General features: G+C 42.4%; 1 protein-coding gene across 5 annotated transcripts in view; it reads left to right on the top strand.

Annotated features, from left to right (window-relative positions):
* GUCY2F (guanylate cyclase 2F, retinal) overlaps positions 1–23,900 on the top strand; it is a 113,453-nt gene extending 89,553 nt beyond the window's left edge. For 2 of the 5 annotated variants that reach the window (XM_083159367.1, XM_083159366.1), the window contains exons 13-19: positions 1,102–1,265; positions 2,571–2,763; positions 5,270–5,444; positions 6,096–6,194; positions 9,345–9,439; positions 12,687–12,772; positions 22,403–23,900. In XM_083159367.1, the coding sequence (XP_083015493.1) occupies positions 1,102–1,265; positions 2,571–2,763; positions 5,270–5,444; positions 6,096–6,194; positions 9,345–9,439; positions 12,687–12,772; positions 22,403–22,514 (924 nt within the window). In that variant the 3' untranslated portion in view covers positions 22,515–23,900. Of the gene's footprint in view, positions 1–1,101; positions 1,266–2,570; positions 2,764–5,269; positions 5,445–6,095; positions 6,195–9,344; positions 9,440–12,686; positions 12,773–12,874; positions 12,964–13,695; positions 14,914–22,402 lie in introns of those variants that run through there. The other 3 variants (XM_083159368.1, XM_083159369.1, XM_083159370.1) reach the window with 3 other exon arrangements.
* The last annotated feature ends 551 nt before the right edge of the window (positions 23,901–24,451 follow it).

Here is a 24,451-nt window from a genome sequence, read left to right as displayed (position 1 = left end):
TAATGAACTTGCAATGTTGAGGTTCTTTATATATTTATTGGCCAAGAAATAGCCTCTAGGGGACATTGGTGTCCACGTGGATGGTAAAGTATGATAAATTGGAAAAAAAAAAAAACATTTTTAAAAATCCCCAATAATTTATGTCGACCTTTCATGTGGCCACCATAACCATGTCGACATTTTGCATATGGTTACTTTTTGACAATGTCTAATATATGTATGTCAGCCATCTGGTTACCATTCACTTTATCTTGTAAATGTTTGTATACCAAAAATGCTGCACATATAAATGCTGATTGCTAGTCTGTGGTACTCCCATGGATCTACGGTCCACAAGGCACACCAACAGTCCAGATTTATGGCCAGCATAAGACCCACTTCTTCATCAAAGCCATACGCTGGCTATACATTAGACCAACTTTTCTTTAACCATCCGACTAGTTGGTTGGTTGGACTAAAAATCTGGTACTAGATTTATTTATTAACCGTTTATATAGTGCAGCATATTCAGTCGGGCTTTACAATAGGAGACAGTGACAAAAGAAACAGAGTATTTACAGACAGCCAAAGCAATATCTTCCATCTGGATAACAGTCCTAAATTGGTTGAAACCTTCAATAAAGCAGCACTTTAAGAAAATTACTTTATGGAGGTTCCAGTCAAGAGCACATAGATAGTACTCAAACCTAGAGTGCATGGGCAAATACTGAATACCAGAAAATGCTAACATTCTTTTGCACATGTCAGTGTTAGTTACTTACCAAGCTATAATGTGTAAAAGATAAGTCGTATCCAGACCTTTCCTGAAGCCTCATCAGAGCAGAATTGTATATACAGTAGAGCAAGTTTCATCTTTGCTCCTTTGGCCATGGCTAGCCATGGCTAGCCATGGCTATTCTATTGTTCTCAGCTGCAATACGTATTGTATTGCAGCTGAGAACAATAGAATAGCCATGGCTAGCCATGACCAAAGGAGCAAAGATGAAACTTGCTCCTACTGTACAGGGAAATGTAGAAAGATAGTAATTTAAAAAATATTTTTTTTTGTCTTGATTTTACCTGCAAAATATTTGTTTTCTTTTTCATCTCCACAATGTGCAGTTTAAAAATATAAATAAAGGGAAGAAAACAAACATTATTGATTCCATGCTGCGCATGTTGGAACAATACTCGAGTAACCTAGAGGACTTAATTCGCGAGAGAACTGAGGAACTAGAGATAGAGAAACAGAAAACAGAAAAGCTCTTAACGCAAATGTTACCTCCGTAAGTGTTTTCTTTTGTTTTTAGCTTGATTGTGTTTTAGCAGCTTTACATTGGTGAACACAAGGCCTGCTTCTGATGTAGAAGTAAAGCAAAACATGCAATTACTGTAACTTTATAGCTGGAACAAACCAAGGGGAGCAAATACGTTTAGATTTTTTTTCTGTACATTGTAAATCCTGGCTGCTTTTGCATGTAGTCCACACGTTAGACAGCTTTATTTTTAAATTGCAATTTAGATTTCAGATTTAACATACCCCACCCAAATCTAAATCTCTCTACGTATTTTACATCTGCCCCACCTGCAGTGCTCCATGGTTTTGCCCAAACACACAGTTACTTGGTTAATTTTCTTCCTGCCAAATCGTAATGAGGCCCACAGTGCAGACTCCCTCTGAATGGGCGTATTACATGAAGGGCAGCACAAATGCAGTACTTGCACATAGGGTCACCACTCCTCTGGGATTACTCCGGACAGTCCGAAGGGGTGGCGTTCTCAGACAAAGTGGATACAGACAAAGAGAAAGAAAAAAAACTGCGCAATGGGAAACACTAATATTAAATAGATTTTATTCTATACAATAATAAAGATACATAAGGTATGTGGCCACAACCGATATAAAATCAGGACATAATATACATCCACAAAAAAAAAAAAAATGAATATATAAAATATATATAAAGTGGATACAGGGGATACAAAATAGGTTTGGGAGGTGAGGCGGTGCCATGCAATAGCATCATCATGGCCTTGTTCTCATTACACAATTCAGGGAGATTACCCATCATTGGAGACCCATAAACTGTTGTTGTTATTTGGCTTTTGAATTGCTCACCATCCTTAACAACATATGTAACCATGGAAACAAACAGCACAGTTTATTTTCATGATGATAAATGTTGGTAATATACTGTGGGTCATTTATTCTCAGTCTATTGGCAAAATATCAGACACAGGCGGTGAAATTTAATAGGATGAGAGATCCAGAAAGTGAGAGATTTGGTAAGAAATCTCCAGGTTTTTTTTAAAGCGGCAATCATTTACACTACAAAACCAGTTTGATTTTGAAGTGTAAATGATTGGCGCTTTAAAAAAAACGGGAGATTTCTTACCAAATCTCTCACTTTCTGAATCTCTCATCCTATTAAATTTCACCCATGGTGTTCAACAGGCAATTTCAGACTGGATTCCTATATACATTTTCAGGGTATCCTATGTGTTAGCTGTATTGTATAGTAATTCTGATACTTAGCATTCTGCTTGATTTTCAGATCTGTCTGATAATATACAATGTGCTTGGTTTTCAGATCTGTTGCAGAAGCATTAAAAATGGGCTGTACGGTGGAACCAGAGTGGTTTGATGAGGTTACACTATACTTCAGTGATATTGTGGGTTTTACTACCATATCAGCAATGAGTGAGCCCATTGAAGTGGTAGATCTTCTCAATGACCTATACACATTGTTTGATGCTGTGATAGGAAATCATGATGTGTATAAGGTGGGTGAATATTTACTATATTATAATAAAAAATTTGGACTTGTAAGATATATTATTTTAATATTGAATCGATCATCTAATTTTAAGTATAATGATTTTCACTGCTGGTGGTGAGAATGGAAATGCATATTGCCTCATACATACAATATAGAAATGTTGGTTAAGTACTTGCTAATCTCTCTTCTACTTGCATCCGATAGCATCTTATGGTGGCCTCTCATTCAGACAGCTGCTATTTGGCTCTCAGCCAATCAGAGGGCCGCCCAGTCTTTTGAAAAAAAAGTTCAAATTCTGCCGCCCGCCACAAGCCAGGCCTCATGCTGCCCACTTCACCACAGCACCGCCCGCCGCCTGATTGCGAGTGATCACATGTTATTAATAACCACATGCGATCGCTCATGCAGCACATAATATCTATCAACACAACATTCGACTGGCGTTCCTGCACATCATGTTGCATGGTACATAGAATGTGCATACAATGCGATTTATCGAATAGATGTGGTCAAAATCAAATGATTATATACAATATCTCATAAGTGTATGGGCAGCATGAGGAAGCATGTTATCATCGCAATTGCTCTGTTGACCTTAATTAATAATACATAGTTTAGAGGTTAAATAGCTTCAGATTGTTTCCAGGAAACAATACCAGATGCACTGCTACTAAAGTATTTCATGAAGAGAATTAGTGGCACAACCTAAATTAACAATTTAGCCTACTAAGGAAACATTTACTCCTGCACTACACTTTTGTCTCTGGTCATTTACCCACTTGTTTTTGTAAACATTTAATTAAATCAATATACTATATCTCCACTTAGCCGTCCTGTGCTAAGTCAGTGCTTCTTTCACATTATGGGGTATATTCAATTGATGCCGGATCCATTCCGAAATTATTTTCCTGAAATGGATCTGGCATCCATTATTCAATGCAGCAGCAAAATCTGGATGTTGGATTTGCCCGTTGATTGATACTCAGCGGGCTGGCGCTTTGACCGCGTGAGCGCGGTGGTGGGAGGCGGTGGGAGGCAGCGGGAGTGGGGATGTGGTCGGGTGAGCTGCTCTCACCTGGCCCTGTGGCAGGACAGGTGAGTGCAGCGGGTGGGTACGGGAGTCAGTGGGAGGGTGTGGGCGGCTGCGGATAGGAGGACGGCACCATGTAAGCTGCTGCTGCTCACCCGGCGCCGTCCTCCTTGCCTCAATCCGGCATCTTTTCCTTTTGGTTTTGGCTGTGTTACCATCAAAAGCAGGTGGATTAGCGGCTATTCCGTCAACCCACCTGGTTTTCAGCAGGTCGGAACATTTCCGCCTGCCGAAAAAAACAGTTAGCATGAATAGATTGGAACCCCCTCCGATCTATTCCTGTCGAAAACTGCCATCTTTTCAGAAAGACGGCATTTGCAACATCAATTGAATATACCCCTTAGTAGAATGACTGTTAAATCTGTATCCTCATCTCTGTATAGAAAGAATTTATCACTGGCATTCCACCACAGTTTAACTAAACTACACTGTCCCACTACTGGTCAGCTGCTGCTAAGGCACATAGTGCATGTAAGTCGCCATCCACTCTGTTGATTTCATTGCTGAAGAGTTTCTGAAATTCCACGGGCATTAATGTAAGCCCAAAAATTATGTGGCGGGAGCTTAAGACCAATTTCAGGCATCTGATGGAGTGGTGTAAAGCAAACCGATGCTGGACTGTAGAATAGTGGAAACGTGTTCCATGCAGTGATGAAAAACAATTCTCGTTTTGGCAGATGGGCGAGTCTGTGTTTGGCAGGTGCCGGGAGTACATTACCTGCCTGATTGCATTATGCCAACTGCGAAGTTTGGTGGAGGAGAGATAATGGTACGGGGCAGTTTTTCAAGGTTTGGTCTAGGCCAGTGGTAGCCAACCCTAGCCCTCGAGAGCTACCAACAGTTCACATTTTCCAGACAACCTGCTGCTGCACAGCTGCACTCATTAATCACTGACACATTTTAAAAGATACACAATGGAGCTAATTAGCTCACTTGTGATTCTGTGAGGAGACCTGCAACACATGCACTGTTGGTAGCTCTCGAGGACTAGGGTTGGCTACCCCAGGTCTAGACCACGTATCTCCATTGAAGGGCAATCTAAATGCTTTAGCATACCATGTCATTTTAGACAATGCTATGCTTCCAAATTTGTTAGGGGAAGGCTCTTTTTTATTCCAAAATGACTGTGCCCCAGTGCACAGAGCAGGACTATAAAGACATGGTTTACGGAGTCCAGTGTGGAAAAACATGACTGCCCACACAAAACTCTGACCTAAACCCCACTGAGCACTTGAAAACAATGTCATTTCAGTTATTCCATTCCATTGGTGTAACGGTCATGTGTCCAAATACTTTTGTTCATATACTATATGTTGACCTAACTTTCTTACATGAGTTAATGTTATCATTTCATACCTGATTTTCTGAGTGTCGGTCATGACCATATGTAAGAATTGTTGTCTTGGTTTTGTGATGACAGGTAGAGACCATAGGAGATGCCTACATGGTGGCATCGGGCCTTCCAAAGAAGAATGGCAATAGGCATGCTGCAGAGATTTCTAACATGTCCCTGGATATCCTCAGCTCAGTAGGATCTTTCAAAATGCGTCACATGCCCGATGTCCCTGTAAGGATCCGTATAGGCCTCCATACAGGTAACGTGCTTTCCTCAAGGAACAAAAGAGATCATTTTACTCATCCTGGGAAGTATTCTCTGGCATCAGATAAGCACATACTTTCCTACTCTCACGGAATGTCCTGGGAAGCTTCCAAATTCCAAAGAGATTCCAGGAGAGTAGACCAGCCTCCCGGATCTCTCCCAGTTGCCAGTTGCTTTGCGGAGAATCATATCAGTGTATCCCAGACCAGTGTATGTTCAGTGCAGCTAATTGTAGTATTGTATTGCCAAGACAGGGATGTTGTGAAGCAATTTACTGCACCAAACTCTCACATTTCCCTCCGTGATGGAAAATGATCCTGGAATGATCATTAAAAATGTCAGCATGTACTGTATGTATGCATTAGCTGCTGCTGTCTAACATACATATGACATCCTATCATCAACATCACCCCACAAACCCAATGCCTAAATTTTTGTTGTGGTCACAAGAATACACACTGTATACAGTTTGATGCACGTGTACAGTACAAAATTGCATATGCAACATAAGCCTAGTTGTTCAGATATAGAATTTGCCTATTAAATTATTTTTGTGATGTATATAACATAGAAAAACGTAATAACAATGTGTACGTATGTCATGGGTGATTTTATTCTGTAAGAGTTTCTGCACTTCCTCCTGTAGGGCCTGTGGTTGCTGGTGTTGTGGGACTAACAATGCCAAGGTACTGCCTCTTTGGGGATACAGTAAATACTGCATCCCGCATGGAATCTACAGGGTCACGTGAGTAAATAAAATGATGCAGACTCCCTATTCATCATGTTCAACTCATCACTACATCATTATTGACTTGATTTATTTTGTTTTGAATTTAAATCAGGAACTTATGAAACTTCACAATTTTTTTGTATTATTGTTGTCTAAAATGATGTATTAAGCAAGTGGATTATAAAGATTTGCAAATTGTGGTCCCAGTTTAGTACCCATTGTATTTCCTATCATTTCAATGCATGTCCACAAAGTGTTAACTATTAGAATGGTGTCCTATGGGTATTAGCTGTATTACAATACCACTGCTAATAGATTCTGGCAGGGCTATCAATTTAGCCCCGTAAGCCAGCACTTATTGGGGATTTTTTCTGGGGCATGCAAAGCAGAATGCCTGATAAGCAGCCCCAGGAGACCCGCTTTTCATCTGAAGACACATAGGCCTCACAACTTATCCCGGATACCCTGAGTTATCGTTTGAAAAAGGGGCATTAACACAGTAAAAACAGGCTTTAATTGGATAGAACTTGCTGATAATAATACTATCGAGCTAAAAAGCATGTTTTTACTGTCCAGCAAACTATTGAATGTAATTGGATACCCTTTAGGGCAGTATTCAATGAGAAAAGTTCTCCGTGTTTTGTGGAGAATTTGTGCTTTGTTCGCCTTGGACCAGTGGCGTAACTCCCGGAGGCAATGGAGACATTGGCCGCCGGGCGTTAGCCACTAGGGGGGGCACAGAGGAGCCGGCAGCAGGAGCCTGTGACTTCTGCAGTGAGCAGAAACATACCTGCTGCTGCAGTTGTCACAGGAGAGAAGGAGCCAGTCAGTGCGTGCAGCAGCCGGGTCATGGTGCAGGTATGAAACTGAAAGTAAAAGCACAGGTCCTAGCAGCCCTTTCTGCCGGAGGCTCAAGGCTGCTGGAAGCTTTCGTTTACTTTAAGTTTCTTCACTGTACTCAGTGCACTGCAGTCAGTTCCTCTGGCAGTGCTGCCAGATGAAGAGGGAGCTGGTGATCTCAGCTCAACCCCTCACCAGCCTAGGCTCCCAACAGTACATGAAACAAGCAAGCTCCACAGATGCAGTCCGAAAAGGGGGCGGAGCTAATCGACAGGCACTTTGGCAGCATGGGGAGTGTGACACTGTGACTAGAAGGTACACTGTATGTATTTATCTGTCTCTGACTCTCTGTGTGTAACTATTATAGTGTATAAATGTGTGCATGGGTGTGACTGTAAATAAGTGTGTGACTATATGTATACATACAGGTGTTTGACTATGTATATATGTGAGTGAATGTATGCATAGCTGTATGTATGCACATGTGTGTACCCTGTGCAATGACCAGGCCCCAGCCAGGCCAGCAGCAGCTCAGCTGACTCAGGTGAGCACAAAATTGAAAAGGGGGGAACAGTGGAGCCTTGGCCCTTGGCATGGAACATGTATCCACTTACAGAAACCATGTACCCCCTGTCAGAGAGCGTGTATCCCCTGACAGAGAGCGTGTATCCCCTGGTAGAGAGCATGTATCCCCTGGCAGAGAGGCATGTACATACCGGGCAGAGAGCATGTATCCTGCGGCAGAGAGCATGTAACCCCTGGCATAGAGCATGTACCCCCTGGCAGAGAGCATGTATCCTGCGGCAGAGAGCATGTAACCCCTGGCATAGAGCATGTACCCCCTGGCATTACGGTGTGCAAAACCAATATTGTTTGTGGCATCTTGGGGTCAAAAATGCTGTCTGTAGGATCTGGGCGCCACCGATACTACCTGTAGGGTATGTTGGTGGGTAATCAATGCTATGTATGGGTCGTAGGTGCTGTCTGTAGATCTGATGGTCACTTACGCTATGTACGGGTGTGTGGTGCGTTTGTGTGTGTGTGTGTGGGGGGGGGGGGCACTACCATCATTGTCGCCTCCGGGCACCTGGTATGAACTTACGCCACTGCCTTGGACGGAGCATTTTGCTCTCCAAAAGCGAGCAACCCTATTCAATGTGAAATATTCTCCGTCTTTCTAAGTGATTTTCGCCGTCTCTCTCCGTGTAGAAATTCTCCATCTTTTGATGGAGAGCTGGAATGTGAACTTTTAAACTAAAAGGTTTTTTTTTTTAATTTTGGTGTCAAAAAATCAGTTTTTTTTTCTGTGAAGGGGCATGTTATTTTTATTCATGTGCTTATAGCACATGAATATATATTTAATTAAAAAATTATATTTTTTTAATTTTTTTTTTATTTTTTTTTTACACAGTGCAGCCAGCAGGGGGCGCTGGAGCGCTCGAGCCGCTCATTAGATATTCATTTATTCACTGCACCCGATCGTTAATATGCACGATCGGGTGCAGTGAATATTGGGTCCCCCGCTGGCTATAGGGGGGGGCAGCCTGTGCTGCCTGGGTTCCGGAGAGCCCCCCTCCCCTCCACAGACCTCTGGAGCAGCCAGGGAGACTTTAATCTCTCTGGCTGCTTCCGTCCCCCGGCTCCCTGAAAGCTCCCTGCCGCGGACGCTCGTCCGCTGCAGGGGTTAAGACTCGCCGCGAGTGGCGGCGAGTCTTCAAAACATTGAATAGTGGGAGCAGGAGGCTCCGGAACATGGAGAGTGCATGGAGAGCGAAATAAAACGCTCTCCATGCACGGAGAACTTTGACATTGAATACTGCCCTCTGTGTTTTAAGGCCCCAATCCACTAGTGTTATATGGCCACTTTTCATCCGATTCCGACCTTCCGGAACGAGGGTTCGAATGAAAAGTGACCATTTCGCATATAGTTTTCTTCCTGTGCTCCTTTGATCAGAGTTGCAGAACATATTCTGCAGCCATGACTGGGATTACATACAGCAAGCTTCTGGGTGAGTTTGTGGGGTAATGAATGCGAGGTTTGAAAGCAATACCTCGCCCTGGGTATTGCTATCATCTATGTAAGGATTAATAAGATTTCTATGTATTTCTGTATCTGAGTTATGATGACAGAAAACCTGACTGAATTTGTTATGTAATTTTTCACTTGTCTATTTCTCTTCATTTAAAATAGTCAGTCCTCATTAGGGTGTAAAAACATCACTTGTTTATAATATTATAAGAAATGAAAAACACTTATTGTATAAGTCACTTGAGTTTCTTATTTGTCACCTTCACAGAGATAGTAAATGCTTGTTTCCTTTGCAGCGTATCGAATTCATGTCAGTCAGAGCACTGTCAAAACACTTAGATCTTTAAATGAGGGATATCTTTTGGAATTAAGAGGAAGGACAGAGCTGAAGGTAAGTGGCCTGTTTCTCTCTAACATGTGAGTTGTTTGTTTAAATTAAGCGCTGAGGTCACATCTTAAATAATCCCTAGGAAATAACAAGAGATGAATTCTTGCCGTATTCACATATATAACGTGCGCATATTTCACTGTTCCATTTTACCTGTGGAAACTATTAACTCGATTTTATGCAAATAGTACTATCTAGTGATCGTGATTCTTGCCCATACTGCAATGTAAAGGCTTTTGGAGGCTTTTAGAGGGTAGGATATCTGGTAAAAGAATCATATTAATTTATATCTGATTTAATAACTACAACCAAGATGTTTATACTCCACTAGATTATTAATGTTGGTTAAGAAACATCCAGGTTGTATTGAAGAGATATAACATAAATTCATACATCTTGTAAGTTATTATTTCCCAAATGACTGCTTGCATGTTTACACCAGGAATGCAATAATATGCAAAATGAAATGCAATATGTCTATCAGAATAGAATGGGTTGGACTGGGGTACAGGAGAAACACCAGAGGGCCCCACCGCATAGTTGCCCCTCCTCCTTCTCTAGGGATTGAGTTGTGGATGGTGTACTTGAATTATGCATATGTTAATTTATACTGAACAAGACTACAGTGTGTTTCCTACAATGCATTGCTGTTATTAATTTAGTAAAATTTCAAGTATGCACTAGCATTATTTACTACAGATATATTTATCAAGGGGACCAGTCCATGTACGCTATAATGGTTATCCAAACCTCTATGGTGGCTGGCCACTCCCTCTATGGATATGAGCCACACCCCTAGACATGCATTCCCTCTTTATGCTCCACACCGACACTGAATGGGCTCACAGCTCTGTGTTTTTAATTTTTATAGCTATTTGTTAGCTTTGAATCAAAAACAATGTAACAGTTTTTATTGGCAGCTATTATACATTGGTCATAATTTATTACCACAGTATAAAAATGAAGCATCATTCCTGGGTAATTCATAGGTCAATCGAATTGTAATTATTAACATTTAACATTTCATAACAGCCATTGATGCACAGTTCAACATCCTATTATTTCTATTTTCAATATGATTTCAGGTCTGTTTATTGTTATGTTTTATGCATTATTTACGAAAGTTTACCATCGTTTTTTTGTTATTTCTTGTTTTTGTCGCATACTTATTTCTGGAAACAATCAGTCATTATAAGCATCTCATTATAGTCTGACATTAATCATGTCCGCTGCGTTTTTTCCTTTATTGTATATAACTTGCTTTATGCCAGAGCTATTAGGAAAACCTCTGTTGTTCATTTACATCTTGTTGTTTAGAGAAACACACTGTTCTCTTCATAACTGCAATACAAAGCTCAGTATATGATGTAAAGGACAGCTGGCTCTATGTTGACACAAACAATAAACAAGAGAATGAAAGCAGTTTATTTAAAATACTGTTATTGCTGAGGGATTTTTTTCCTATTATGAGCTGTACTTTTAACCCTTATGAAGGTTCTACAGAGTTGAATCCTTCCCAAAACAGATTACATCATCAGAGGAGAAGTGGGCCATAGCAACCAATCAGAACTGAAGTAACAGCTACAGTATCATTTGCATAATATACAATTATACAGAACAGCTGATTGGTTGCCATGGGCCACTTCCCTCTGGCTCACTTCTCCCTTATCACTGCTTCATACATCTACCCCTCAATGTTTTTCAGGCATATTTGGCTGATATGTTAATTTAATTTATCCATAAGACATATGTTATGACCAGTCTCATGTTTGGGCTAGAAAACCCTAATTATCCTAGTTGGCAGGAAAATTACTTTTTGCAAGTAAAGCATACTAAACAGCATTTAAATACACATTATATTTAGCAATTTACATGGTGAGTCAATTTATGATAAGGGTAGACCACAAGATATGGAACTCAGTAGATACTTTGATATTGTAACTCTGGGACCAAATATTACTTTTTTGAAGACCGAAGATGTACGCACCATATCTCTTGAGTCTACACTTTGATATTGTAACTCTGGGACCAAATATTACTTTTTTGAAGACCGAAGATGTACGCACCATATCTCTTGAGTCTACAGCAGTGGTTCTCAAACTTGGTCCTCAGGACCCCACACAGTTCACGTTTTTCAGGTCACCCGTCAGGTGCACTCATTACTCACTGACACAATTTAAAAGATATACAGGTGGAGCTGATTATTTCACTTGATTCTGTGAGGAGACCTGCGAAACATGCACTGTGTGGGGTGCTGAGGACTGACTTTGAGAACCTGTGCTCCACAGTATTAGAAAAAAATATATTAGATTTTTGGCTTATATAATATTTCCAGTCACAAGTTACAACTGGTCAGCTGTGGGGTGAAACACAGTGTCGCAGGCCAGAGCACCCAATCTAATACCTGTTACTTTACCAGTACCCAATGAAAGAAGACATTTGATAGGTTGATATGGGTTATAGATTTTTAATGGACCTTTATCTGTGTTCTAATATTAATGTATTGCATTATTATGATGATATAATATTTCACATCAAGCCAGATGTACTAAGCTTGAAAAGTGCTAAATTGGAGAGTGTTACACACTTGGAAAGGTCCACAGGGTCAACAGGGTCAAAAGATTGATGTGGAATTTTTTTACATTAAAATGGTCGACGCAAAAATGGTGAATACAAATTTTTTATGTCATTTTGTATGTTTCACCATTTCTGAGCAAATAAGTGAAAATATGTACCCTCATGGCCTTGCTTCCATTGCCACACATCATACTAGGTGCCTTGCTCTGCTAATGAAAGTTCAGAAACTAGTCCAAGTGGATGGTAAATGATGAAAAACTTGTTTTTTTTTTTTTACTTAAAAGCTTGTGTCAACCTTTTAAACCTTTATGAGCCTCTTTACCCCTTCAACCTGTACTGTCTACCTTTTACCTGCCAACCTTTTGACCCTATTGACCTTTTGCATGTTAAGCATTGAATTTCTATTGTATGCTGAATGTTAGATCATGATATTAAACCTAAATGTCAGGATTGAGCAAAAACACTGATTTGTAGTTTAAACATCTCCATATAATATACATTTCAGAGATACATTACAGTATACATTACAGCTCCATACAGTTCAAAAATTACTCTTTTTTGCTCCAAAAGACTTCTAAACTGGATTAAAGGCTTCTTTAGCCCAAAAGTGGTGGGTCACTAGGGATCTTCCAAAGCCCCCTGGTAATTATGTCCTTTGTCTCTTTTGGATAAGGGTAAAGGTATGGAAGAGACATACTGGCTGGTTGGAAAAGAAGGTTTTAGAAAACCGTTACCTGTCCCTCCAGTGATCAAGCCAGGGTAAGCGGAGAGACCATGCAGCCCAGGAGCAGGATATCCTCTTGCTGTCCACCTAACTGTTTTTGTTTATTTTTGTCGTCACTATTTTGATATCGTTCACAGGCAAGTGGGTCATGGTTTTCTGCAGGATGAGATAACCGCTTTCAAACGAAGAAAAGCAGAAAAGCAACTTGCAAGGAAGAATATCTGAGGTAATGTTATGCATGAAAATGTATAACATTACATGCTATCTGTGTCAAATGCTAAATGACTCCTCCTGCAGTCTTATGGCATCGCTTCTCCTAATTGCTTGGCAATAATCAGGAGGTTCATAATGCAAGAGTTTATTTACAACCTTTGTATCAAGTTGATTTTCTTTTTGTTGGCCAAACATAGCAGTATAAGATACAATAAGTAAAGTGCTGGGGAAACCGTTATTTTTCTTAAAGCACCAGTCTCTGAAACAACCCTATTAAAAAGAAACCTATATTATCAATATTTATTATTATTATTATTATTATTACTACATATTAAAGACTTTTTGACAAAGTTAAGCTGACCATACATCAAGACGACCAGCATCAGATCCAAGTCATCTCACGATTTATCCGGCAGCTTCCCAGACGCACCATAGATCTTCTGTGTGTAATTTTACATAAGATCTATTGTAAGATCTGCAATTCCCAGAATACTGGTCGTTAGCAGCATCCTCAGATCTTATGTGCAGCACTTAAGATCACAGGATCAACCTCAAGTCCCGCGGCAAAACGCATCATACTGTACCTAAACACCTCATGATGTGCACAATTTACTGACGAAGAAAAAAACGGGAAAAAAAACAACCAATGGTATGTTCAATTACAGTTGTATTTGCCTAAGAAGATGAGTGGGAGGAGCTGGTGCTTTAAACTGATTGTCCACAATATCTTTTGTTGTTTGCTCAGCTTTTGCAGATGCGGCTAGCTGAGAAAAGAACAGAGGAGCAGATTCTAAGGCCATGATCTAAGGCATAGTGGACAACTATCAAAAACATTCAGACTTTTTGCCAATCAAGTTTCTTCAATTCCACGTATCTGTTCCCCCATTTTTTTATGCACATCTTGTGAACACAATAAGTGCCAATGACAGCTTAATATACAGTACTTTCAGTATGCTTCCTGATATCCCAAATTAAGGAGAAGATATTAGGTTGGAAAAAGTGTGATTAATATTGTTCTGTTACTGTGAAGGCTGCTCAGTTTATATGATCCCGGAAGCAAGAGAATTGTTTTAATTAACAACATTTGGACAAGCACAGGCAGTTTTTATATTGCAGGGATTCATGATGTCCTGAAAGTCTCTCTCTTATTTGAATAAATGTGTCCATTAGCAAGCTATATTTGGCATGGCCAAATTTGTACACATTGGGCATGATGTGGAGCAGGGGTGGCCAAACCTCTCCTCAAAATCTACCAACGGTGCATGTTTTCCAGGCCACCTGTGGATCTATAGTAGGAATGAATGCAGCAGGTTGGAAAATGTGACAGTAATGACTAAAGTCGTGCACCAGCTAGGGGATTTGGAAAACGTGGACCGTTGGTAGAGCTTGAGGACCGGTTGTTAAAGAGCACACTCTTGTCTGCAAGGTTCCCTGTTGACACCTCTATTTAACTGTTGGCTATGCATAGTTGGACAGAAGTGTTAGTATCTGTTTTCAGATGGATTGTTTGGAACTAGTTAAGGAGTCTCCTCATCACAAAGATATTTTAAACTCCCCATACCGTGTGAGCACATAGACTAATTTAGTTCCATGCATGCAATGTTGGAACATCTATACCAGATTTGCATTTAACTCTACGTTAGGCATAATAATGTGTTTTCAAAGGATCAGATCTGAAAGCTATGAGTGGAGGAGAAACATATCTATTGAGTTAAGAGTTACAAGTCATATGAACTGTTGCAGGCCCATTGTGTTGCAAACAGGCAAATGCTAGGCTGGATTCGATAAACCTACAGTGTATGCTTTGGGCGATTCTAGACTGCCATAACAACCAAAGGATGCAGTGTCTGACCCTGGGTTAAATGTATGTCGGGCACATTTTCCTGTTGATGCATTATTATGGAATTTTTTAGCACCATACTAAATAAATCTCAAAATATTTCAAGTGAGCATACAGGTAGTGGACAAATAATGTTATACATTATATATTTATATCACTACTGGCATTTATATTATAGAATATAATGTTTTGCTGTGTTCTCTGGAGAAACTATAAGAATGTTTCCGGCAAATTTACTAAAGGAAATTTGTAAAAAATAGGTGTATTTGTATCCAGAATTATTTTTGACATTTACTATCCTGAAAATATGGCAATTCGTATTCGTATTAATAGCACATCAATACGACTACGAATTGCCGTATTTTCGGGATAGTAAATGTCAAAAATAAGCTTATTTCTGGATACAAATACACCTATTTTTTTTTTACAAATTTCCTTTAGTAAATTTCCCCCATTGTGTTTAGCCTTATAATATTCTAATTTAAAGGGGCAATAAGATGTTACTATGTATAAAAAGTATTTATTCTTCAATAATTAATGTATCATTATTATATCCACATATATTGTGTTATATGATGATGCTTAAAGATACATGGAAGCACAGAAAGCTAGTGAGGTGTTTGTTATCAATAGTTGCTCTACAAAAGATTATTCACTACTTGCAGAGCATTTCTTTGCATCGGCTGGTGGGGGAATGTATTTTGAATGGATGTCACAATCAGTAGTGCCCTGTATATATTGCACCATGAGTACTCATGGTACTGATTTCTAAGCCAGGATGGAACCTACTGTACTTGTTACAGTTTGGTTCCTCTGGTATGTAATTATAGAGAGTGACCTATTAGACACTATTCTAAGGTCTATTCATGATATAATCACCATCTGGTGAGCATAGCACAAATTATGATGAGTATATGACCTGTACCATGACATATATTGATATATTTGACTTATTTGTTAAACCTCTCTGAAAGATATTGTTCTTTCTTAGGCTCCAAGATGCCCATTTCAATGTTGTTCTGAAAGATTTTAGAGTGGTCATACTGTATTAGTTTGGCACAGGTGTTGGACACTAAATATTGGTCATTCATTCTACCAGCCAGTCAAAATGATGGAACAACATAACAGTAATGTCAGAGATGTCTGTTAGTAGGAAAAGATGATAAATGCATACTTGCCACCTATTCTATTCTGCCTCAATGGGGGTCATGGACCCCCACGAGGGAGAATAGCCAGTGGCCGTCGGGAACCCAGCTGTCGGTGTTTTAACAGTTGGGATCCTGATGTCGGGTAAATGACTGTCGGGATTCCCACTGTCGGGATCCCGATGAGGATGCCATAATGCAGCTAACTCCTCCTCAACTCCATCTGATGCAGTTGGCAGCACCAAGGGCCACGTTATTCCAGTGAAGCTCAGAGTTTCTGAAGTATACTGCATGTTGTCCTATGGACTGGTACCTTGCTTCAGACACAATATTGCTGAGGCTGCAGACATTACCAATCCAGGCTCATCAAAGGCTTTGTAGTTTGCAGCTTGCAATTCAAATTGTAGGGAACTGCCAGTTCTTGCGGTAGATGTGTTCCCGGCTGTGACCAAAGTGGGTCTGTAGACGCTGATGGATAACGGAACTGGGGAGACTTTACAAAGTGGTGCATATGCAGGAGATGAGTACAGGAACACGGAGGGCACAGGCGAACAGGGAAATGGCAGAGGTGCGGAGTCTAAACCCACTGCAAGGGACTATGGGCTTTGCTACACCCAACAGGCAGGTCGTGGCCCTCTACCAGAATCTCCCTTATTCAGACTATGATATTCTGGGAACCGATGATACAAGTATTTATCGGAATGGTTACCGATGGTGTTGAGTGTTATCTGACTGGGTACCGATCAGTGGCGGCTCCTACCTTCTTGGGGGAGGGGGGCTGCCTCTGGCCACCACGGGGTACTGCGATGCAGGCACCCCCCTCCCCTGTCGCCGCTACCTCTCCTCCTGGTTCCCAGCGTCTGTCCTATGATGACAGGCACCAGGACTGGCGCATGCGCAGTACAAATATATGTACTGTGCATGCAGCTAGCGTGTATGGGCTGCTTTGGCAACAGCCCATAGAAGGAATTTTGGTCCCGGCGCCTGTACTATATAAATGACAGGCACTGGGATCAGCGCGTGCGCAGTACCGATATGGGTACTGCGCATGCACAATTGCTGATTTTGCATGGCAGCCCGCAGCAAGGTGTCCCAGATGGAGGGAGCACCTCTCAACTGGACTGCCTTGGTGATTGACAGGTCAGACATCCAATAGGAAGTCACTGCCAGTCACAGTGAAGCCAGTGTAGTCTCACATACTGCATCTGGCTTCACTACAGTGGCGGATTTTACCTGGGGGGGCTGCTGGCCACTGGTACTGTTGGTACTGGAGTATCGAGCTGGTTACCGGTGGTCGGTCTGGGAACTAATGATACAGGCTTGATATTGGACTGGTTTCCGATGGTTGGTCTAGAAACCGATGGTGAAGGTAAGTATCGGAATGAATATCGATGGTCGATCTGGAAACTGATGGTGAAGGTAAATTTCAGACTGGTGACCGATGGTCGGTCTGGAATCGATGATACAGGAAAGTATCGGACTGGTTACCGATGGTCGGTCTAAAACCAATGGTACAGGAGAGTATCGGACTGGTTACAGATGGTCGGTCTGGAATACATGGTACAGGAAAGTATCGGACTGGTTACCAATGGTCGGTCTGGAACCAATGGTACAGGAGAGTATCGGACTGGTTACAGATGGTCAGTCAGGAACAAATGGTACAGCAAAGTATCGGACTGGTTACACATGGTCAGTCCGGAACAGATGGTACAAGAGAGTATCGGACTGGTTATCGATGGCCGATCTGGAACCAATGGTACAGGCTGGTCTGTGCTGAGGTATCCTGGACTGGGTACTGGGAGACATGTAGATGGAAGCTATAGATGAAATATCAGGAGTCAATCTGGCAACAGGAGAAAAACCAGGAACAAACAGCAGCAGAATCTGGTTAACTGGTAAAACTGGAAAAGCCTGGAGCCTTGGGAGCAATCTCAGGAGTTCAAACTCAGGGAGCAGACAATTGTTCAAGGCACTGGAGGACTCTGGGAGGCCTGCTTATATCCCCCTGAGTGATTGATGATTGGCTGCTGGCTGCAGCAGCAATTAGAGCAGAACCAGGAAGATAGTTTACCTGGTTCTGTGTCATGTGATCACACTTGAGCTCACTGGGGTTGATGGATAGGTGAGTAGAAGTCAGCTGATCACAGGTGTCATGGCGCTTCCATGTTCAGAACTGTTTATAGACAATACAGAGTGACATGTAACAGTGGGGCAGATGTATTAAGCTTTAACAAGAGATAAATGCAAGGATGATAAGGAGAGATAAATGCCCAGCCAATCACCTGCTAACTGCCATGTTACAGCCTGTGTTTGAAAAAAGTAATTAAGCAGGTGATTGGCTGGACATTTATCTCTCCTTATCACCCTTGCATTTATCTCTTGTTAAGGTTTAATACATCTGCCCCATGTGAGGAACAGACACAGGGACATCATGCCAACCACCTCCAGTGGTCACTCTGTGACACAGAGTGCACCACAGAGGCCGGTAAGTGACGTGCACGGACAGTGCTATTACCCTTATTGCCGTGATTCCTGACAGAAACACTGGCAGCCTCTTTGGGGTATCTAATACATTTCTGGGGATTGGGTATACATATTGATGAGGCTCCAACAGGATGGACAGGAGTTATGAGAGCCAGAGGGGTAGATGTAATGGGTAGATGTTAGACCAGACGATATATCGGAGAACCGGTATCAGCACAGTATCACGTGCCCCTGTCATTATCAGTACTGCTATCTACGAAATAGCACACCATTATGCCGGGCAAGCCCACCCCGCATGCCGAGTCCATCCCCATGATTGCTAAATTTTGCAATTGTACTGCACAGATACTTTGGCACATAAGTGCTGGAGTGCAGGAGAAAGCCTAAAACTCTGTCAGTAATACACATTGCTAGATCAGATAAATAGGCAGGGCCATTTGAATTTGGCATCAGCAGGATGTCAGTGTGATGTCAGCCATCACATGACTGCCAGTACAATTCTGGCAAAAAGCTAGGTGTGCCATGGACCGCTCTCTGTGGAGATCCAGTGGTGCTTTATCTGGTATGAAGCCAAGATCTGGCATGCCATGGCTGGTAAAATGTGCCAAGCACAGTGGTAGCGCAGCCTTTCCTAAAGCATGGCGAGAAAAGCGCTACACTAATTTGGGGTTAATGTACCGAAATCCACACACAAAAAAAAATGAAATGCTCAGGTCAAACTTTTCAATTGTAGACCATTTTTATGTCGGCCTATTGTCCATGTTGACCTTCTCCATGTCAACCTAAATGATGTCGACCATTTATACCATAACCGAAACTAGCAGTACTTTGGTAAAGCATTATTGAAAACATGTTGCTATTCTATGCATACTTCTAAACAACTGTCTACAACTGTCTACAACTGTCTACAACTGTCTACAACTGTATACAACTGACTACAACTGTCTACAACTGTATACAACTGTCTACTTGGAAAATAAAACTTTTTAATAAATTACTTACAGTATACTTAAAGGAATAATGATGTCTAGGGCCTGATTCTTAGCCATACCTCCCAACATGATCCTCTCCAGGAGGGACACATTGCTCTGCTCCTGGACTTTCCTCTTAATGCATGATTCTCTTCATCTGTGTTGAACAGGTTTACTAATAAGAAAGGTGCTTCAACACAGGTGATGGCAATCATGCATTAAGAGGGAAGTGCAGGAGCAGAGCAATGTGTCCCTCCTGGAGAGGGTCATGTTGGGAGGTATGTCTTAGCTCGTAATGTGGCTGTCATACGGAACTCACATGGTCATCATTACTATCTTCCTGTATTCTAAAGCTGGGTACATACTGAGATGATATCAGCCCGATTATCGATATGTGGTTTCCGGTTGAATTGGAAATACATATCAGACATATCACTCAGTGTATATTCCTGATATGCGACTGCCCACGGTCTCATGCGACATCAAACGCGCAGCACAATATTGCATGCGACCTGGTTTACATTAATGAATGACGGAACAGTGACCGTTTCGGCCTTCCTTAGATTGTACTGATGTGTACCCAGGATCTGATATGTTTGCCCACTGGGCTGGCTACACATCACATAGTTTGTACCCAGCTTTAGTGATACACATCTATGGCCCCCTATTTCTAGTAATGGCACTTACACCTGCATTACCTCTCGCTTAGAAGATGTGAGCACTCCATACACTCCATACTCAAGCAACTGAGATACATACAACTCGCAATATTCGGCCGTATTTTCATGTGACTCAGAATCAGGCCCATTTGTGGCATAAAATTCTTATTGTGTGTAAAGTGATAGCATGTCCAAATGTTAGAGAGGATACATTGTCCTATAGCAGTGGTTCTTATCATTGAAGTCCAGTTTAAAAACAGCTGATTTAATTAGTATCGCAGTCAGCTGTTTATACCAGCTGTGCAAACGAATGTATATACTGTACTTAAAACTTGGACTGATTGGTTGCCTTGAAGACAGAATGTGACAAACTATATTTCTATAGTGTTCAAAGATGTGACAGCTCATTGGGGCATAGCTGTGAATTGTGACACAGGGCGGGATGTTGTAACATCCGCGGCCCCCTTCGCCGGACATCGCATTTTTAATAACGGCATATGCTATAACATATGCCGTTATTCATGCAAGGGACAGCTCTTGCGGTAAGAGCTGTCCCTTGCGATGCGGTGCCGGCACTGGACTTCCGGGTCTGTGACCCGGGAGTCCATCTGCGCATGCGCAGACCCCGGCGCCGGCCGCAGGGCACGCTGGGAGGGATCCGTGACGGATCCCTCAAACAGCGCTGCGGTAAGAAGCCCATAGGCTTCTGCAGGGATTCGCCAGCTTTAGCTGGCGATTCCCTCCGCAGCGCTGACACTGCGGAGGCGCCATATAGCATATAGAGATGCGGTAGAAACCCCGAAAACGGGGTTTTTACCGCATTTCTGCTATATAGCATCCCGCCCACAGTGCTTAGAGTGAACACCATCATTTCTATTGTAAATAATACAGGTTGAGTCTTCCATATACAAAATACTGAGCGTGACTAAATTAGTGAAACCTTTAAATTCTGATGTCTACATATACCCAAACTTTGTTTATTGCACACAATTATTAAAGATATTGCATAAAATTACCTTTAGGCTGTGTGTACAATGTGTATATGAAACATAAATGCATTCTGTGATAAGACATGGGTCTTCACTCACGCGTATGCCTGTTATTGCTCAATTAACACACACCAAGTGTAAAACATCTTTTTTTTTCTCCTTTATTGTTCCTCTCCCAGTTGTCACAAAGGGGGTTATTCTAGTTCATTTGCAAAGGCACAATCACTCTCTTATGGACAAAACCATGTGCACTGCAGGTGGGGCTGATGTAACATGTGCAGAGAGAGTTACATTTGGGTGTTTTATTGTTTCTGTGCAGGGTAAATACTGTCCACTTATTTTTACATTGCAAAATAGATATCAGTTTGAAGTACAAACCCCACCCAAATCTAACTCTCTCTGCACATGTTACATCAGCCCCACCTGCAGTTCACATGGTTTTGTTCATAAGAGAGTGATTGTGCCTTTGTGAGTGAACTAGAATAACCCCCAAAGAGATAATACATATTTCTGTTTCTTTCCAGGTCACTATGCTATACAATAGTAAAAATGCCATCCAAATTCATCCAGACACAACCCTTACAGTTTTATTAAATGTATAGCTACAGAAAAATCTGATATCCAAAATACTTTAATAGCCTCACGCATTTTGGATATGGGGAAACTCAACCTGGATCAGTATTGCTATATTACTATTACATACCTCCAAACTTTGAAATGATGGCTGGCGAGACGGTGCCAGCCTGAAATATGTGGGCATGGCCTGGCTGCAAGGGGGCGTGGCCTATAAATCACGACACTTCCTCAAAGCCACACCCCCGTTCTACTGCTGTGGGGGCACGGCCAGAGGCTCTGTGAGCTGCTGGCCCCTCTATTCACCGCTGCTCTGTCGGGTGACAGGGGGGACTCCCAAATCCCCCCCCCCCCCTCGCTGCGTAACATTGGGAGGTATGCCCATTTTAACACCATATTTATATGCTATATACTACAGTATAAGAACATTCTCACTGGCTAAAGTATAATGGCGCATTTAAATTGCGACCGATAGCGTTGCTATTGATATTAATGATACGGTTACAAGCATAGAAGCTTCTTGTCACATGTCATGCATATAAAAGTCAGACAGGCGGAGAAAGCATGATCTCTACCCACATCATGTACTATCCTTTTAAGGAAACAGAGAACTACCAATAAATAACTGCATGTAGAAAGCTAGTTGCACTTTAATATTTGAGTGAACCTACTGTGACAGCAGACAGAAATATTTGCAGAAACATGTTTGAATGTAACGTTGGTATATGAGAATATTATAGAGTATGTAGAGTCTATTGATGTACGTAATGTCTTCGATGTTGTATTTGCAGGGATGAGGCAGCCTTCCGAGATCTAAAGCGACTCCTGAAAACAGCAGTGAGGAAAATAGCACAGGCCCGGCACATTACATCTCTCATGACACCTGAAACAGAAAGTGGATGAATGCAGCTACAGATGGTGACCTTAATCTGATGGATTAAATCAATTCTGAATCAGTAAAGAAGGACACCTTTCAGGTCATCCTTAACAAGATTTACATATTACACTGGATAAACCCCCTACAGATGGAACTCCCTGCATTTCCCAACCTCCAGTCTCTGATATATGCTAAGTCAACACTGCAGGAATACTGTGGAATATAGGCTGCTGTGGAATACTGTGGAATACAAGCTGCTGTGGAATACAGTGGAATACAGGCTAAATTGTGTCCCATAAATGGGTTTGGTGAGCAGAATCCCGGCATGGGCTAGTTCTGTTGTGCCACACAGGCCCTTGTGCCAGAGATTAGAATTGGGGTGTTGTCAAAAATGCTCTCTATAATACATGATTTCATACCCATATATCACATGTAATATATAACTTTGTCTTTACTACAACCTAGACCAAATGCAAAAATAAAACCATAGCTAATAAATTCTATAGTACAAATATCATTCTGTTCCATCAATATGTAATCATCAGAATAAAGATGTTTAATATCTAAAATGGAAAACAAACTGATATAATTATTGAAACAACTATGGTCACTGACCAAAACCTGCTTCTAGTGCCGGCCCTTACCCTCCTTCTAGTGCCGACCCTTACCGTCCTTCTAGTGCAGGTCCTTACCCTCCTTCTAGTGCCGGCCCTTACCTCTAGTGCCAGCCCTGACCCTCCTTCTAGTGCCGGCCCTTACCCTCCTTAAAGTGCCGGCCCATACCCTCCTTCTAGTGCCGGCCCTTACCCTCCTTCTAGTGCCGGCCCTTACCTCTAGTGCCGGCCCTTACCCTCCTTCTAGTGCCGGCCCTTACCCTCCTTCAAGTGCCAGCCCTTACCCTCCTTCTAGTGCCGGCCCTTACCCTCCTTCAAGTGCCGGCCTTTACCCTCCTTCTAGTGCCGGCCCTTACCCTTCTTCTAGTGCCTGCCCTTACCCTCCTTCTAGTACCGGCCCTTACCGTCCTTCTTGTGCAGGTCCTTACCATCCTTCTAGTGCCGGCCCTTACCTCTAGTGCCGGCCCTTACCCTCCTTCTAGTGCTGGCCCTTACCGTCCTTCTAGTGCAGGTCCTTACCCTCCTTCTAGTGCCGGCCCTTACCTCTAGTGCTGGCCCTTACCCTCCTTCTAGTGCCGGCCCTTAACCTCCTTCTAGTGTCGGCCCTTACCCTTCTTCTAGTGCCTGCCCTTACCCTCCTTCTAGTGCCGGCCCTTACCTCTAGTGCTGGCCCTTACCCTCCTTCTAGTGCCTGCCCTTACCCTCCTTCAAGTGCTAGCCCTTACCCTCCTTCTAGTGCCGGCCCTTACCCTCCTTCAAGTGCCGGCCCTTACCCTCCTTCTAGTGCCGGCCCTTACCCTTCTTCTAGTGCCAGCCCTTACCCTTCTTCTAGTGCCGGCCCTTACCCTCCTTCAAGTGCCGGCCTTTACCCTCCTTCTAGTGCCGGCCCTTACCCTTCTTCTAGTGCCAGCCCTTACCCTCCTTCTAGTGCCGGCCCTTACCTCTTGTGCCGGCCCTTACCCTCCTTCAAGTGCCGGCCCTTACCCTCCTTCTAGCGCCGGCCCTTACCTCTTGTGCCGGCCCTTACCCTCCTTCAAGTGCCGGCCCTTACCCTCCTTCTAGTGCCGGCCCTTACCCTCCATCTAGTGCAGGTCCTTACCCTCCTTCTAGTGCCGGCCCTTACCCTCCTTCTAGTGCCGGCCCTTACCCTCCTTCTAGTGCCGGCCCTTACCCTCCTGCCCTGCAGCCTAACCCTAATGTCAACATTCTGAGAATGTCTGCATTTCACAGGTCAATATTTCAGTGTTAATTGTTGACATTCTGAGGATTAGATGTCAACATTTCAACACTGGGTGCAGATTACCTGGGCCCAGGCCTGTGTAGAGGCCAGGGAGAGCTTTGCAGTAGTG

This window comes from Crinia signifera, chromosome 9, assembly GCF_055691185.1.
Source record: "Crinia signifera chromosome 9, ASM5569118v1, whole genome shotgun sequence".
Taxonomy (NCBI): domain Eukaryota; kingdom Metazoa; phylum Chordata; class Amphibia; order Anura; family Myobatrachidae; genus Crinia; species Crinia signifera.
The sequence above is the reverse complement of the archived record's forward strand: the minus strand, read 5'-3'. Positions and strand labels throughout refer to the sequence as shown.